This window comes from Sceloporus occidentalis, unplaced genomic scaffold (genome assembly GCF_023333645.1).
Source record: "Sceloporus occidentalis isolate IW3139 unplaced genomic scaffold, rSceOcc1.0.p SCAF_7, whole genome shotgun sequence".
Taxonomy (NCBI): domain Eukaryota; kingdom Metazoa; phylum Chordata; class Lepidosauria; order Squamata; family Phrynosomatidae; genus Sceloporus; species Sceloporus occidentalis.
The window spans coordinates 91533871-91552357 of NW_028316987.1; the positions used below are offsets into that span (position 1 = coordinate 91533871).

General features: G+C 42.4%; 1 protein-coding gene across 2 annotated transcripts in view; it reads right to left on the reverse strand.

The window, feature by feature from the left end:
- The window catches only part of CTDSPL (CTD small phosphatase like), an 88012-nt gene extending 70019 nt beyond the window's left edge, over positions 1-17993 (reverse strand). For both annotated transcript variants that reach the window (XM_089533693.1, XM_089533692.1), the window contains exon 1: positions 15725-17993. In XM_089533693.1, coding sequence (XP_089389819.1) covers positions 15725-15800 — 76 coding nt within the window. In that variant the 5' untranslated portion in view covers positions 15801-17993. The remainder of the gene's footprint in view (positions 1-15724) is intronic.
- Positions 17994-18487: the final 494 nt, after the last annotated feature.

Consider the following 18487-nt stretch of genomic DNA (forward strand, 5'->3'; position numbering starts at 1 on the left):
AGAGACTTTGACCTGGTACAGTCCGCCGCTGTGTGGCAGGCTGGGGCTGAAAGTTGGGCTGGGGAGTGAGGCGTGTCTGCAGCTCCACACTCTCCCAGCACCATTTTGGGCACGCGCACATCCACACGTCACGCCACCAATGACGTGTCTTGGGCACTGTGTCCAAATGGGGCGGCACACAAGAGACGTCAATGTGCTGCTCCAGGGCGCTAATGGCGCCTTGGCAGTGGCATGGAAAGGAGCTGCTTTTCGCAGCTCCTTTTTGGGGTGGATCGTTGCTGCGCCCGTGTGGTTGGCATGGCAACGATCCGGGACAGAAAGAGGCGGCATCTCGGTGCTCCTTTCTGCCTGTCTGTATCCCCCCCTTTAATACCAGAGACAGAGATATGTTCCTGAACTACAAAAAAGAAGAGCAGTTCAACATGTTTCAGAAAACTTTTTATTTAAAACTAATATTATGCACAGGCAAAATGGAACAACCAGGTCAATTAAGCCTTGCATAAGTTAACAAAAAGATTTTGAATCCTCTAGATACTACTGGAAAACTTCTTCCAAAATTCATCCAGAAATGATGTTTTTCTTTCAGCAGCTCCCACTTTCTTTATTACCGTATTTCCATTTTGGTGAAAAACTTATAGATCTATATTTTTCAACATGCCATGGCAGCTGGGGAGGCAGGTTAAGCTACATTCTCCTTTTCTTTGTTTTGCTTTTTATATCTGTTCAACAAGTGATCCTGCAGGCAGCTCTTTGGATTACTGTATGTAAGGATCTACAGAACCTAGGATCAGCTAGAGGAGAAACCCATTCTTTCGCAGGACCAGCTTAATTGCATTGGTTACTACAGACATGCTGCTTCAACCCAGCAGTGAAAGTGCCTTTCTCTAGTCCTCCTTCACCATCTGCCCAATGCCAATGCCACAAAACAAGCATACACAAAACTTACAGATAGACAGATCACAAGAAAAGAAAAGAGGAGTCTGAGGTCTCTGTAAAAAGACTTTGTAAAAAGGAGCTTCTTTGTCAGATGCATTGTTACCTGAACTGTACCTGTGTTCTGGGAGCCATGTTTGCAGACAGCAGCAGCACATATTCTGTTACCTGGGCGCCAACAAATTCTGGAAGTTTATACTTCATACAAAGCCTGAGTGTTTAGAACACAAAAGCTTACAAGAAAAAGACACGATGGGGAAGAGCAAGCTTGCTATGACTGCCTAGTAATTATTACGTTACCTCCTTAGTCGGACAGCAGCCTCTCCTTCTGCACTTGAGTGATTCTGAGCATGCCTTACAATGTCTTAAAATACCTAAACTGGACAAATGGTGAAAAGAAAAGCTTCACATATCTGCATGCATGAGTGTGCAAGCAGACAGAAACGTTACAACAAGGTGACTTCAAAGACATAGCGGTTAGTGTGGAAAATCAGTATGCTGTTAGTCTACAAAAGCTAATGCTACCAGATTCTGTCTTTCAGTTAGCCTCAAAAGTGCTATAAGATCCTATTGCAACAAGGTGACTTGCCAACCAAAATGTGAGCTTCCTTGATACTATAAGATACGCATATACTTAAGTTAGTCTTTTGTAAGCTTTTAACCCTTTGCTTTTGGTTTTAACGTTGCTAGTAGATAATAATATATCCAATGTGATGTCGAAAGCTTCCATTGCAGGTATCCATAGTTTCTTATGGGTTTTTGGGCTATGTGGCCATGTTTTAGAAGAGTTCATTCCTGTCATTTCACCACCATCTGTGGCGAATAATATATCTACTTATCCAAGAATAAGATCCATTGAACTCAATATGTACAGAATTGTGCACAGTACGTAATTGTACTGTGTCACAAAAGGACAAAGATATATATTCCAGTTTTATGTCATTTATATGCAGTAGCAGTATTTCACACAAAATATGAGGGGGAGCTTGCTTTTGGATCCACAGAGCTGTTCACATGTTAGTCCCATATTAAACAACAACAGCGTTTATTGATTAGTCAGCTGACCGTATCAAGAAATGCACAACACAAATTGCAAAATAGAAAATAGAAAAACCGAGTGTCAAAATACATACAAAAATAAAACTTGGTCACATCTAAATGCTCATATAAAATTAAGTCAAGAGTTAAGACCAATACTAGCTAAATAAAAGCAAATATAATAAAACAGGGTGCAAATACATTAGACTAAGATAAGACAAACCACCTAAAACAGAGTAGAGGAAATCAATAAGGCTATTAAATAACCTCATCTCCATGGCATGAGACCCCGTTTTGTATGATAAATTGATCTCTTAAATAAGCAGCTTTTACAATAAATTTTGCAATACGTCACACTAGGTGTAAATTCTCTCCAGAAAGGAGATGGGACAATTTGACAGTGGGATCCTAGTTGGTCATGTTAATGAAAAATGGTTGTAAGTAATTGGATCTCTCCTTATCATATAAACAACAATCAAACAGGATATGTGTAATATCCTCTACAGCTGAAGCGCCACAAATACATATTCAAATACAACCCCCAGTGGATACCAAGAGCCACCTGTACCAGAGTGAGGAGGACAAGAAAATCTACAACTATCCTCTCTAGGATGAATCTAGGAAGACCCCAAATATTGTCCTCACAGTTGACCTGAGCTCTGAAAAATTTCCACTGCAGCACCAAACAGGAGAAAGTAGGGAATGGCTATTTTAGTAGTGGCCAGCTAAAAATCTTCTGATCAAAATTCATCATGTCCAAAGAAACTACGAAAAATCCAAATCCTTCCTTAAATCTGTCCATGTGAGCGCTTATAGGGCCTTCCTCCCACTGAGGGGGTATACTTATCAAATTTGCAGAAGATACCAAACTAGGAGTAGCAGCAAATACCCCAGAGGGCAGGATCAAAATTCAAAATGACCTGAACAGACTAGGAAGCTGGGCCAAAGCTAACAAAATGAATTTCAACATGGAGAAATGTAAGGTACTGCACTTAGGGCAGAAAAATGAAATGCAGATATAGGATGGGAGACACCTGGCTGAATGAAACTATGTGTGAAAGGGATCTGGGAGTCCAAGTAAACCACAAATTGAACATGAGTCAACAGTGTGATGCAGTAGCTAACAAGGCCAATGCAATTTTAGGCTACAACAATAAAAGTATAGTGTCTAGATTAAGAGAAGTAATAGTGCCACTATATTCTGCTTTGGTCAGGCCCCACCTGAAATATTGTGTCCAGTTCTGGGCACCACAATTCAGAAAGGACATTGAGAAACTGGAGCGCATCCAAAGGAGGGTGACTAAAATGGTGAAGGGTCTGGAAACCATGCCCTATGTGGAACGACTTAGGGAGCTGGGATGTTTAGCCTGGAGAAGAGAAGGTTGAGAGGTGATATGATAGCCCTGTTTAAATACTTGAAGGGATGTCATATTGAGGATGGAGCAAGCTTGTTTTCTGCTGCTCCAGAGACTAGGACCCAGAACAATGGATGCAAGCTCCAGGAAAAGAGATTTCACCTCAACGTTAGGAAGAACGTCCTGACAGTAGTAAGGGCTGTTCGAGAGTGGAACAAACTCCTTCCTCGGAGTGCAGTGGAGTCTCCAAACCATGCTGCCCCCTTTGAATATTTTAGAAGTTTACAATGTAGAAAAGGGATGTACAGCGCTGTGTAAATTTACAGCACTTTATAAATAAAGGTTAATAATAATAATAATAAGAAGAAGAAGAACTTAGAACTGTATTCAAAACAATGGCAGCATAGCAATATTTATGTGTACCAAAAGTAGTCACAATTCATGAAAAAAATGGGGGGGGGGGAGGATAATATAATTATTCTTTTATCCCTTTCTAACTATATAATTTGAAGACATTCATCTTTTAAAAGTTTGTTTTTGCTATGTCTTTAATTGTTTGAATATTGATGAATCAAATTTATTTGCAGGGACAATTCACTAACTTGTGGAAATTGTATCCCTTGTTCTGGAAAACATGACGAGCCTTCCACTATCACAAGACTTACTTGTTCATTTACAAATTCATTGCTGAGAGCAATGAAGCCATAATATAAAATGAAGTTTCATTCTGCTTATTCTGCTGTTCTAATCTGTAATGAGTGATGTTAATTTTTATACTTTGCTGAACATATATCATATGGCTTTTATATACAATATTCTGTTCACAAGGCTCTTTTGGTGGAAAAACAGTTCCTAAATGTTGATAAAGAGCATTTATTTAAAACACAATTCAACTGAATTTCACTTTGTTTTGTAGTCTTGGCTGCAAACTAGTGAACAATTATTTGTTTTTAATTCCTTCTGAAATGTGCAGTTGTTTCCATCATCACAGAATACTATCCTCTCATTCTACAGCAAGTATACAACAAACCTAACAGTACATGAGACTTTTTTGACTTAATGACTTGTATAGCTTTTATACAACCAAGAAAGTACACATTATTCATGGGAAAACAAGTGATATACTTCAAGAGACAACCACTTCTGAACTGTCTACTGTAAGTCAAAGTAAACAATGCAATCATCAATGAATATCTTATTTAATATGAAACAATGAAATATATATGTACAATATTTACACTATTATTCTATTGGGAAGTTAAATGAAAGGAACACAAAGTACTTTTTTCTGAACTTGCAGAGTGCAACAGGAGCAAGGTACCACTCTGCACAGAATCTTAATATGGGATTCTCTTTTAGTCTTAGCCAACTTCAATCTTTTAGGTTTCTGAATTTTGAATGCAATAATGACTAATACACACACACAAACATCTGGCAACAAGATCAGCTAAATCTATCCCTCTGTAGTACCAGGAGGCGGCTTGTTATTGCAGCAAACTAGCCCTTCCCTGCAAGAAAACCTTACCTGCTGTTTAGAACTACCATGAGTGATTCTTCAGAGCAAGGAGTATGCTCTTTGGCCAAGAACAGTTACTCAGTAATGAATAAGATACCAGTTGCTTCCCAGAATACTATCTGTATTCACATCCTTATTCAGCACTAAGAGAACAGAAAGCTTTCTGGAGTTCCTAGCTGCGCAGCTAAGGGTTAAAGTACAAATTACTTAGTTGAAACAATGCACGCTCTTCTCAAAGATTCTCCACACCCCAGTGGAATATGTAGCGTCACCTGTATAACTCCTAACAACCTGGGGAAATTTTCATGACAATGGTGGATACAGTGTTGATGCCTTCCATGCTGGAATTCCACATCTGTCAACCAGTGATAGAACACGTTATAGAAAAACATAGCATCACCAAAGGAAAGGTGTGAAGCATTGTTCAAATTATATATGAATTGGAATCCTGTGAATGACATATGCAGGGTAAGATCACCTTGTGCTTGCTTGGTATTTTAAAATTGTTGCAGAGACTGGTATTTTCATCCATTCTCTGCAATGATCAAAGCCAATGTATCACCACCAACCTGACTGACTGTTGTTCCTCAATAGCCTTATACATGGCCATTCTGTTGCTGGTAGAGTATAGGAGACTGGAGAACTACCAGATGCAGACCAATGACCCCATTAACTGAGACCTCCAGAGGACCCCAGCATATCTGAGGGGAAGATGTCTTTAATCTGTGTCTGGCTATGAAAACAGCCAAATGTTTCTCCAATTCCCCCTTCCCATATTTTCCCCCTTCCCACCAGCAATGGCATGACCAAGGGGGCCTATCACAGCGCAATGAGTCCTGTGGGTGTTGACAGGGAAGCAGTAGCAGAATCTGCATGCTGAATTTGTAAGCAATGCTTGACCATGTAGGATCTTGGCCGAAGACAATAGGTAGAGTAGGACCTCTGCCGCTCTGATTTACAGGTTGCATACTGGGGAAAAGGCAGGATATAAATTATATAAAAATAAAATAGATATCTAACACTGAAGAAAAAAAACAGTTTTTATTCAGTACTTAACATCCAATCTGATAAATTCAAGCCAAGTTATGATGCTTAAACAAGAAAGTCTGAAAAAGATGGGGGTGGCATTCAGGATTCAACATGTCAATGGTAATGGAAGTCATATTTTGAAAATTCAAACATCTCAATTACATTTTTCAGTTAGATTGCCCTTGGCACATGTTAAGTAAACAAAAACACTAGAGATGGCTGCAAATTTCAGTTTATTGTTTTGCTAAGATATTTCTAAAGTTCGCAAAATAAATTTATAGATGGGAAGGGACAAAACGATTTAAAAAAAATAGAAAAAAGCCAAAGCAAGTTTTCAATCCAGTGAGCGTTGGGTGCAAGGTTGAATGTCTCAGGTTGAAACTCAGTGCTCTGAAATGTGGTATTCACTCTGGGGATCAGGGTTGGAATCCCACGTTGGCCATGAAACTCACTGGGGGATCTTGGGCAAGTCACATGCTCTCAGCCTCAGGGGCTGGCAATGACAAACCTCCTCTGAACAAACTTGCTAAGAAAACCCAATGACAGGTTTGCTTTAGGGTTGCCATAACAAAAACAATAACAACACATTGAATGAAGGCAGCCATCTCTCCCACTTTTCTTCAATCCTCAGTTTTAACAGTTACATGACAGGCAGATACAGCACATTGGAAATTCATTCTGGAAGTCAGATCATCAAAATGTATGAATACAACTGAAGGACACTTCATAAGAAAGAGACCCTATGATCTCCAGAGACACCCAGCCATGAACCTGGGGAGCTTCTCCTTTCCCTCACCTGGACAGTTCAAGAAAGGTCTCTGCCACTCTGACTTGTCAGACTAGGCCCTGAGGCAGTCAAGAAGCAATGTAGTTTTCCCTCTTCCTCAGCCGTCTGTAAAAGGAGAGAGCTTACAGAGATTACTGCAGACTCCATTTGATCTGTTTCACAGCCATCCAGCATACTTTCTATACTTGGAGCACAGGAAGACTAGATTTTCCAGATCCAGCCTATATTGTTTTACCTTCTAAAAGTTCTATCTCAATTTTTAAAATATATACATATATTTTAACAGTAATAAAAGGCAAATCAGTTAAGTAAAAATGTAAGTGGAAAACATAAGAAAATATATTACATACATATACAGTCATCCTTCCATAATTGCAGCTTTGATATTTGCGGATCTGATTATTCATGGATTTCATTAATATATTCTCTCTAGGACTGTCTAGGTCCTCCAGTGCAACTCTATGGACTACTTTAACTAAAAGTTGCTCTGCAAGACCATTTGTAGCTACTCCAGTGCCATTCTATGGTCAGTGTATGTTGGACATTGACCACAGAGTTGCACTGGAGGACCTAGAGATTCCTAGAGAGGTGTCTTCTCAGGTAAAAACAGTGTTTTTGTTATTTGCGGTTTTTCCATATTCACGGGGGTCTTGTTCCCCTAACCCTACCGAATATGGAGGGACAACTGTAGTATTAGCTTGTAGATAAGCAAAGAGTCCTTTTTGAATTTTCCTTTTGAATTTCCCATTTACTGAATTTAGAAACAACAGAGATGTTAATGCTCAGAATATTTAAAGCTCCATATAAATTATTGATATTAATCTAAAGAGAGAGAAAAAAGTGGAAAGGGGGAGATGAACCAGTAGAGAAAGAGAAAGAGCTGTCTATTTTTGTCCATGAGTTTTGTTGGTTCCTTTCTGGGAGAAAGGTGGGATACAAAAGATAGAAATAAAATAAAAAATAAGGGGAAGGGAGTAAGAGCTTCGTAACCCAAGTGAAGTTGGCATACATACATGTGCGCATGTGCCTTCAAGGCACCCGTCGGTTTATAGTGATCCCATGAATTTCACAGGGTTTTCTTAGGCAGGAATACTCGCAGTGAATTTTCTAGTTCTGTCCTCTGCAATATAGTAGCCTACAGCACTTACTATTTATTGGCAGTCTCCCATCCAGGTACTAGCCATGGATGACCATTATTGCTTAGCTTCCAAGCTCAGATAGGATCTGGTGCCTTTAGGATATTTAGGCTGTACTATTGATCTAAAATTAGAAATGAAGCAGCGTGCTTTTGCCTGTCTTCATAATAGCCCATGATTCCTTACCATTGAACCATGGCAGTTAGTGGTGTTAAACTGGATTATTTCTGCAGTGTGGATGCAGCCACAGTCTTTACTTTTGTCATCCAAAGCCCATCAAAAATGTATACTATTTAAGAGTAATTTTCATGTTCCTGTATGTCTTTCAATGCAAGAAGAAGAGATATCCAAGCAAGACAACAATGTTAATGGCCATTTAACAGTTCAGCACTTAATTGGAAATGAATGTTACTGTATTTCTACATACACTATGAAAATCTCTTTTTAATAGTCAGAACCTTGGCGTACATGTATTTAATTTACTGATATGTTATGGCTTCACCCAAAAGTTACCAGTGTGCCTCTAGCTAGTATAGAAAATAACCCTCTTTCTTTACTTGGCTAACGCTTGGATTTTTACAGCTGTGGCCTTACACTATACTGTACTTTCGTATAGAGAAGTGATTGATCCTTTCAGATAGGGCAGATATGACATGGCATCAACGTGGCACAAGGGAACTAGTATAAACGACTGACTTATGTTTTATTAAGTTGCTAGGCAGCATTTTCATTTTGTGTAAAAAACTTTCCCCCTCCCACTAATTATGCTGTTTACATTAAAGAAAGTTTCAAAGAGTAATTTATCCAATTATGGAAAGCCAATTATTAAAAAATACAGTGGGTAGCCAGTTGAAACAACTTTGAATAGCTGAACCTCATTCTGACAGTAAGATAAATGCAGAAGTTAATCAAGTGCCAACAGATCAAATAAGACACACATACACAAAACACGCTGTCTGTATTTTCCTAATATAATCAAAACTGATCTCTGAAGCATTTTCTGAGTAACAGACATGTTATACCAAAGAAACAGTCTTGATAAAGTGGTTTTGATTACTGAAAAGGAAAAGCAGTACTGCACTGGAGTGTAACTTGATCATTTAAATGCAGAACTTTCACCTGAAGAGAGGCTGATTTCTTAAATATGTGTTTTTCTCTTTCTATCCCAGCCCATGCCAATGGCTTCATGTAAGAAGTAACGTTTTAAATAAAAATACAACATAAACACACAACTAAAATGAAAGTGATCTGATGCCTATTTAATCCTGAGCACTGAACAGCAGCCCAAGGAGAGAAGTTTGCTTTCTTCCCAGGAAGCATGAAGAATAAGAAGCATTCAGTACATGACTTTGAGAAACTTTGTGGGGAAGTGAACTTACAACTCTGGAATAACGGATTATGCCTTTCTACTTTAGCCTTAACACCTGCAGAAGCATAGCTAAAACATGACAATGTATTTCGTTACAATTGCCATCCTAACCTAACAAATACTGGTGCCACCAAAACCTCAGATCACAATGTTACCCATAGATATAAAAATGTTTAAAGGCCAGACTACATATCATATTAACTGACCAGTTTGGTGCCATATCCATATTTTCTTAACCATGAAAAGGTTATTCTTAACTGTGAGCAGCTCCTGGGACTGGCAATTGGGATCATAGGGAAGGGGCTTGGTTGTTGTTATTGCTATATGCCTTCAAGTCGTGAACCTATCATAGGGTTTTCTTGGCAACAGTTGTTCAGAGGAGGTTTGCCATTGCCTTCTCCTGAGGCTGAGAGCATGTGACTTGCCTAAAATCATTCAGTAGGTTTCATGGCCAAGCTGGGAATCGAACCCTGGCCTCCAGAGTTGTAGACCAACACTCAAACCACTACGCCAGACTAGTGCTCATCACACTATAATCCCAATGAAGACTGCCATGAAAAGCATCTGTTTGGCTTTAGAGGAAAGCTCTTACAGGAAGCAAAATACAGTACAGTGCAGGATGGTGAGAGGTAGTATTAGAATTGTGCTGCAGGATGAATCAAACAATTTAATCTCTTTACCCTGTGTACAATGATCCTAATCCTCACTGTCCCAAATTAACAGGGTTTTCAATCAATCAATCAATCAATCAATCAATCAATCAATCATCTATCCATCCATCCATCCATCCACACACACACACACATATAGGAAATGGCAAATTGCATATTTGTAGTTTGGCCCCAACACAACCTATAGAGGAATCCAAGCTTGTTACACAAAAGAAATCAGTAATGTAGCCACCATTGCATCCATAAACCAGGTGGCTCATTCCCGCCAAATTGAAGGATGGTGGTGGGGTAGATAGATATTAGTGCATCTCCCACTTCCTCCACTTTTAAAGAAACTTAAATAATTTTCTTTGTATTGGTAAGGAAGAAATTAAATGTCCCAGAGCTAGCCTTTTTATTCAGCTTGTTTAGAGGGAGGAATAGAAAACCGGTTGGTTTTGGATTCTGCCAATCTATTGCTTCCTTGGACACAAGTCTAACTTGCCCCATTCCTGATCTCTCTGGCAATGGGACAGCAGTGGAGGCTTCTTCCACTGCACTGAATATACATCTTCCTCTCTGATCACATACATCCCTCGATGAACAAGGATAATACCACTGCTTCCAAAATTTAACATTTTGTTGCAAGCCTAAAATAACATCAGGCTTAAGCTTTCAAACTTAGGTTTTCGGGGGGGGGGGGGGGGGGGGGAGGGGAAATCCTGAAAGTAACTCCTCATATTTGATATAAAATCTTAGTTTCTGATCTCATTTTTATATTACGATTGTGACAGAAAAATGTTATAATTTATAGGGTCACAGTCAAACTACAGATACCAATGTGGATCAACTGTTTTTTAAGGAGTGTGGTCATATTTCACTTCTACCATTAGTAAAAACATTGTCATGACCATTTCTGGATAACTGCACTCTTTCAATGGCATCTCATAAATATTATGGATGACATGAGAAAGTTATGAGAAAGTTAACTACTGGCCTCAAAAGGCAAGCATCTTCAGTGTCCAGAAGGTTATCTACTACATACATCTTGTAGTGACCACAGCAACATTTCCCAAACTTACATCTTCTATATATGTTGCACTACAACTCCAATAAGCCCCAGCCATGACGAATGAGGATGATGGAAGTTGGAGACCGACACATGTAGAAACCATTGGGCTGGGGCAGGCTGGGCTTGAGCGCTGGTGTTAGAATAGGGAAATTCAAATTCAAATCCAGGCTAAAATTCACTGGCCAATCTTGGGTAAGCTTCTCTCTCATCCTATGGTGCCTCAGAATTATTGTTAAACTATAATACTACACAAAGCTTTTTCAGAGAATCAGACTGGTATAAATGCAATAGAAGTTTTGAAAGTAGTCCCTAAGACAAACTACTGTAAATGCTGCCCACATGCTTACAAGTTGCCTCCTTCAAACTCTATATTCACAATCATGTGCAGATAAAACCTGTTACATGTGAAGTTTAGGGATCTACTTGCATTGGTTTACTGTTGCTGTCATGTGCAAGTTATTTCTGACCTATGGTAACCCTATGGCAAACCTGTCACAAAGCTTCCTTGGCAAGATTTGTTCAGAGGGGTTTGCCTTGCCTTCCTCTGAGGCTGAGAGAGTATGACTTGTCCATGGTCACCCAGAAGATTTCCATCTATAAGAGGGGATCCAAACCCTATTTCCCAGAGTCACAGTCCAACACTCAAACCACTATACATTGAAGAAGAAGAGCCCTCCCTCCGGTCCATCTGCCTTGGTCCAGGCCTCAGAGGGAGAGAAGAATGCTGGACCTGATTCCCTCCCCCCTCACCATTCCCTTCTCCTTTTGTGTCGTGTCTTTTAGATTGTAAGCCTGAGGGCAGGGAACTGTCTGTTATCCCCTCTATTGTAAACCGCTCGGATTCCCAGTGATTGGGCGGTATATAAATAAAACCTATTATTATTATTATTATTATTATTATTATTATTATTATTATTATACCACACTGGCTCCCTTTGGACTGTTGTTGTTTTGGGCCTTCAAGTGGTTTCCGACTTAAGGCAATCCTATGGCGAACTACATCTAACGTGTGATTTTCTTAGCAAGTTTCTTCAGAGGGGTGTGGTAGCTACAAACTGTCTCCCCTGCACAGCAGAAGAAGAAAAAGGAAGGGCCCCATCCTCTTTGCACTGTGAATGAAAGACACTGCCATTCCCTTCTCCTTTTGTATCGTGTCTTTTTAGATTGTAAGCTTGAGGGCAGGGAACTGTCTAATTAAAAATAATAATTGTAAGCCGCTCTGAAAGCCTTTAGGGCTGAAGGGCAGGGTATAAGTACTCTAATAGATAAATAAGAACAAATAAGAAAAAGTTATCTCCCCTTCTGCAGCCCAAATAAGAATGATAAAAGTGACTCTGTTTACTGCTGGGACCTGACTCACCAGAGAACTGGGACACTTCTGCCTAGCAAACAGATTGATCAAAACCTTGCTTACTAGTAAAGCATCACTATTAGTGGGGTCCAGATTTCATTATACAGTCAGTCTGCAGCTTCTTTATCCATGGATTCAACTATCCACAGCTTGAAAATATTCCAAAAAATTTAAATTCCAAGAAGCAAACCTTGATTTTGCCATTTTATATAAGAGATACCATTTCACTAGGTCACTGTATTTAATAGGATTTGAGCATCTGAGGGAGAGAGGAGGTAGGTCCAATCCCAACAGGCCTTCCCTAAAGAACTGAGCCCTCCCAGAAGGCATCTGACTCCATCCTGGCCTCTGAGGGAGAGAGGAGATAGGGAAGGTGTTGGGCCTAACTGGGCCGAATCAGAGTAAGAAGAAGGGCCCTCCCTCCAGTCCATCTGCCCTGGTCCAGGCCTCAGAGGGAGAGAAGATCTGCTGGACTTTTCACCTTCCCCTCTACCATTCCCTTCTCCTTTTGTATCTTGTCTCTTTAGATTGTAAGCCTGAGGGCAGGGAAATGTCCAATTAACAATTTGTAAGCTGCTCTGATAGCCTTTTGGCTGAAGAGCGGGGTATAAGTATATAAATATCCTCCTCCTCCTCCATGGATTTTGGTATCCATGGGGGGTCCTGGAACCAAACCCCAGTGGATATCAAGAACAGCCTGTACCACAACGAGGAAGACAAGAAAATCTACAACCATCCTCTCTAAAATGGAGCTAGGAAGAGCCCAAAGATTGTCCCCACAGTTGACCTGAGCTCTGGAAAATTTCCACTACAGCACCAAACTAGAGAAAGTAGGGGCTGGCTATTTTGGTAGTGGCCAGCTGATGTACTTGGAGCACCTTGGAGACCTGCTGTCCAAACAAGCCCAGACCGTCACTAACAGGAAACACCACATAAGCAAACATCTGCTCTATTTCCTCAGCTCCAAAACCCTACCCCACTTACATGAATACAATGGGTCTTCAGAGTATGCAGATGTAAGACTGGAAATGGAGAGGCTGAATCCTGAATACCACAGATTCTAGCTTCATTAACAAACAAATGAATGGACCCCAAGTGGTTTTCTCCAATGGCACAACGTAAGAAAGTCTTACTAGACTAGCTCCAAGGCACGGCCAGCCCTACAATAGCCTAGGAAGCTATTTTGAGTACAATTTGGAAAAGCAGCACAAAAATAAACCTGATTATAACATTTCTAGACATTGAAAGTCAGATGCTTCCAGGAAGCTAAAAGGTCCCCCCCAACACACACACACACACTTATGAGCAACACTGCCTCCTTCCTTATGTTTAACACATCTCCTCTTCAAAACAGGTTGAAAATAGGTTTCAGTATAAATAGTGTTTCAGCTGATTTAGAGATCTGCTTTCTCATACCACCACTAAGGAGAAATCCTTGCAAATTTTTTAGAGCAGGAATGTTGGGGTCATAACAAACTACGACTCCAAGAATTCCTTAGCATTGAGCCATGGCAGCTCAAGTGGTGTCAAGCCGGATTATTTTGGTCATGTGGATGCAGCCTTGGTGGTTATATTATTCCCCTCCCTGGCCTAGAACCAGTGCAGCCCCTCTGGAAGCTTTAACCACGGAGAAGAAACCAGGAGCAATCAACAGGTTCACTTGATTCCCACAAATAGTCCCCTCTCTCTACTCATGAATGTTTTCTCTTCCATCCTTCACCACAGTTAACACTTCATTTTCTGATAATCGAGTTCAAGCTCCATTTAAGAGGAAATTGCATTTGGCATTAATTGTGTTACAGCTGGTTAACAAGTAACTGTCTGGGTCGAGGAGGACACAGGTTTGCAGTCATGGGGTCTGCCTCCTTTTAGCCATGGTTAAAGAGACACGAGACACATAATGCGTTTCATCCATGCCACAACAACACACCTTCCAAGTCAGCAAAATAATTTTTATTTCCATTTCACAGAAGACACTCTAGTACAAAAATAGCCACTAAGTGCAGGAATCTGTTCCTGGTATTCACATTGCCCTCTTCCATTTTCAGGAATTATATTGAAACAACAAAAACCTTGCGTATTTTATTTTTTTAAACACCATCCATTAAGACAAAGACTTAAAACTTGCCATTATGTGGAACTCCCTAACGTTATAAGAGCCTGAGCAAAGAGCAAATGACATTCAGAACACTAAAAGATTCCCTTCCTTTGGAGGGAAAAGGACAACATTGAAGCCAACAAAGGGAAAAAACACATTACGAATTAAGGCTTGCTAGGAAACAGGTTGCCTTAGATCTGTTTCAGAACAATAATTCTACTTATTTTAAAATTATTATTTTGATTGTAATCACTAACATGGGTGCCACCCAAATAGAAGAAAAATCACAGAATTAAAGAGCAGAGACCAAAATAATAATAATAATAATAATAATAATAATAACAACCCCAATTTTGTATTCCAGAGAAATACATATACCAGTCAAGGCTATCCAGAATACAGTATATTAATCCACATGATCCCAAACCAAGCAAGCAGAGAGCTGGAGCAGACAAGGCACAAGCGCCATCCTCCATCTAGGCCAAAACAAATCTACAACCACTGGGAGGATTGTAATCTTTACTGCTGTATTTTGGCAACATTTCCACCACCAGATTGATTTCACATCTCTTACTATGGGTTGTCCATATTTCGAAACATCACACCTCCCTAGAGCACAACCAGTGACTATTTCCCCATTTCACAGGTCTAAGATGCATCTGAATTCTGACGTGGTTTTGATCTGTCAACTTTTGTCATGGTTCAAGCCTTCCTCCTACAAAAGGAAAAGTAAGAACCACTGTCTGCCATGAAGTGGAGAAATGCCTCTGAGGCATGTTGTGCCTATTCTGGGGTAGAAACGTTACACCCAAACCTACATGTCTACAGTAAGTGCTGCCTTGCCACTTCCTGAGGATAAGTAACCCCTGTTTCTCAATGATGGATTCAACGCAAGTTTCTTAAACAAAATGTCTCCGCGTCAGTCATCTTAATCCCCATTTTGAAAGAATGTTTACACCAATCTCTCCTCTCAAAAACCTCAAGGTTCCTCAGCGCCAAATGCCAAGATTTCAAAAACCAGCCTAGTAAGTTCAATAAAGGTCTGCCTTCCCAGGGTTTGGACGGAGCCCAAGCTCTAGCTAGCAAAGAAACAACAACAACAACAACAATGTTACAAGAGTTTTACTCAATACCAATTGGACCCGAGACAAATGTAGGCAGAGAGGCACAATACACTTTGCATGTTTTCCTTTACAGCTGGATTCAAGTTCAGCAGAACTGTAATGAGAAGAGGTTGTCAGTGTTACACAATCCGGCCACTCCAGCCTACAAGAAACAAACAGGCGCCCTGTTGGAAGGCATATTATAGGATCGCTACACAATCCCTCACGACCTGTAGCCGGCGATTACAACAGTTATCATTCAAGGCATTAGCGGAGGGATTTCTCACCTTTATCCTGAGAGCAAGACAGGATTTCTTCCTCTTTGGGGTTAGTCACCTGGGTGATAATGGACGGGTTGTCCATGGAAACCGAGTGCGTGTTTTTCACCTGGCGGTTTCCCTCCCGGAGGCAGGTTTGGTGTGCGTTTTCTGCGTTTCTTTAGATTTGTTTTCCTTTTAGGAAATCAATAGGCGGATTTCTATGTGGGGAGGGGGAAAAACCCAACAACACTCCTCCAGGAATGAAGCCAAGCCAAGCCACAAAAAATGTAATCGAAGGCAGCAGGCACACAGGTCTCTTCTGTACTTCTTCAGTGAACTGGTTTTCTAAAAATCCACTAAATCCACAGATTACCCACCGAAAGCAACACCCAGTACCACTCCGGATAAGACAACAAACCAAGGGGCCACTCCAAATCCCTACTACGCCAGGCACAAAAATACCCGCCTTGAGCAAGCAAGTCTCTCGGGATAGATTTGAAAAGACCAAACTGAGGCAGGTGGGGTTGGGAATGACCAAGCCCCCTCCCTTCCTTTACACCCACCCACCTCCAGAATGCCTCCTAAACTGATGCCAACCAACACCAGGCTGCCCTGAGCTTTTCTTTTTAAAAAAGGAAGGAAATGAAAAGCCAAAAGAAGAAGAAGAGGGTTTACATTACCCTTCTCCACTCCAAAAAAAGAACCTAACCCAAAACACCCTGATCATTTCCCCCTCCATCCTCTTTGCTAGGAATGGGTGCCTCTCTCCTTCTCTCTCTCTCTCTCTCTCTCAACTCCCCCCTTGAGGCTGCCAAAAAGTGCCCCCACCCTCCAGGAAAAAGGGGAAGAAGAGGAGGAAAAGGAGGAGGAGGAGGAGGATGGCTGTCACTCACACATTACAGAGGGATCCCCCCTTAACTCCTCAATCTTGCTTTAGGATTGAGATGGAGGAGGAGGAGGATAAGAAGAAGGATGGAGGAAGAGATAAGGTATGTCCCCTGCTTCACAGGTGGCTGTCACACAGACACTGAGGACCCCCAAACACTCCTCAGTCTGGCTTTGGGACTTAGGAGGAGGAGGAGGGGGGAAATAAGGTACTTCTTCCCTTCAAGCCCACTCTCCTCAGGTGGTTGTCACACATATACACACACCCAGAGGACACCCCACACACACTCTTCAATCTTGGGATTTAGGAGGTGGGTAAGGAGGGCAATGGAGGAGAAGGAGAAGGTATGTCTCCCCCCCCAACCTCCTCCCCAAAGGTGGCAAACACACAGAGAGACTCTTCAATCTTGCTTTGGGACTAAGGAGGTGGATGGAGGTGGGATAAGGGAAGTCCCTTCTCTACAGGTGGCTGTCACACACAAACGCACACACACACACAGAGGACCCCCTACACACACACACTCTCTCTCTCTCTCTCTCTCTCCTCAACCTCGCCTTGGGACTTAGCAGGAGGAGGAAAAGGAGGTTGGGGTAAGGTAAGACACCCCAAGCCCCCTCCCCACAGCTCTCTCTCTCTCTCTCTCTCTCTCTCTCTCTCAGAGGAGGATGGAAGGGGAATAAGGTAATCGCAGCCACACACAAACAGCCCCCGAGGACCCTCCTCTCCACACAGACGCCTCAATCTCGCCTTGGGATTTAGGAAGAGGATGTTGGGGGGGGGGTAGGATAGACCCTCGCAAACTCCCTCCCCAAAAGTCTCTCTCTCTCTCTCACACAGAAGCCCCCTCCTCGATCTCTTTTGGGGCTGAGGAGGAGGAGGAGGAGGAGGAAAAGGAGGAGGGATGTGGGGGGGAATAAAGTACGTCCCCCAAAGCCCCCTCCTGACAGTTTGCTGTCACACACACTAACACACTTTGTAGACACACAACACACACACGCTCCTACATGCCCCTCCCTCTCTGCCGACCCTCCTCCTCCCCCCTTTTTGGGGACTAGTATTATCTCATCCTTGGCAGCAGAAAGAGAGACCGAGAGAGAGAGAGAGAGAGGGAGAAGGAGGAGAGGGCCCTCCGCCGCCTTCCCTCAGCGGAGACAGCCCTCCTGTCAGCTCCCTTCCTTCCTTCCTTCCTCGCCTCCCTCTCTTTCCCTCTCAGGGGCAGCGCTCCGGATAATGCTGCTCCCTCCCGCCGTCGCCGTCTCCCTTCAGTCCCCTGCGCGGCGGCGGCGACGACGACGACGGGGTAAAGGCCGCCTCAGCCGCCTCCCGAGGAGGCAACAACATGGAGGCGGGAAAGAGGCCCGGCGCGCGCTCCCTCCGAGGGACTGGCTCTGGCTCTGGCTCGCGCTTTCTCCGGCGGCGGCAGCGGCGGCTGCTGCTGCTGCTGCCGCCGAGAGCGGTAAACAACGGGGCGGGGCCCACTCCGGCCTCGGCCCCCGGCCGTCAATCAAGCGCAGGCCCAGGCCTCTCTCAGTCTCTTCCCCCCCTCACGGAGGAGGCGGGGCTACGATGAGGGGAGGAGCTTGTTTCGGAGGTTAGCTCGGCCATTATTGAAAGGAGGCGGGGCTAGTTGATAATAAAGGGCGGTGCTTCCTTAGGTGGTCTTCTATCGCCTCTATTGAAAGGAGGCGGGACTATGTTGATGATAAAGGGCGGCGCTTCCTTAGGTGGTCTTCTATCGCCTCTATTGAAAGGAGGCGGGACTATGTTGATGATAAAGGGCGGCGCTTCCTTAGGTGGTCTTCTATCGCCTCTATTGAAAGGAGGCGGGACTATGTTGATGATAAAGGGCGGCGCTTCCTTAGGTGGTCTTCTATCGCCTCTATTGAAAGGAGGCGGGACTATGT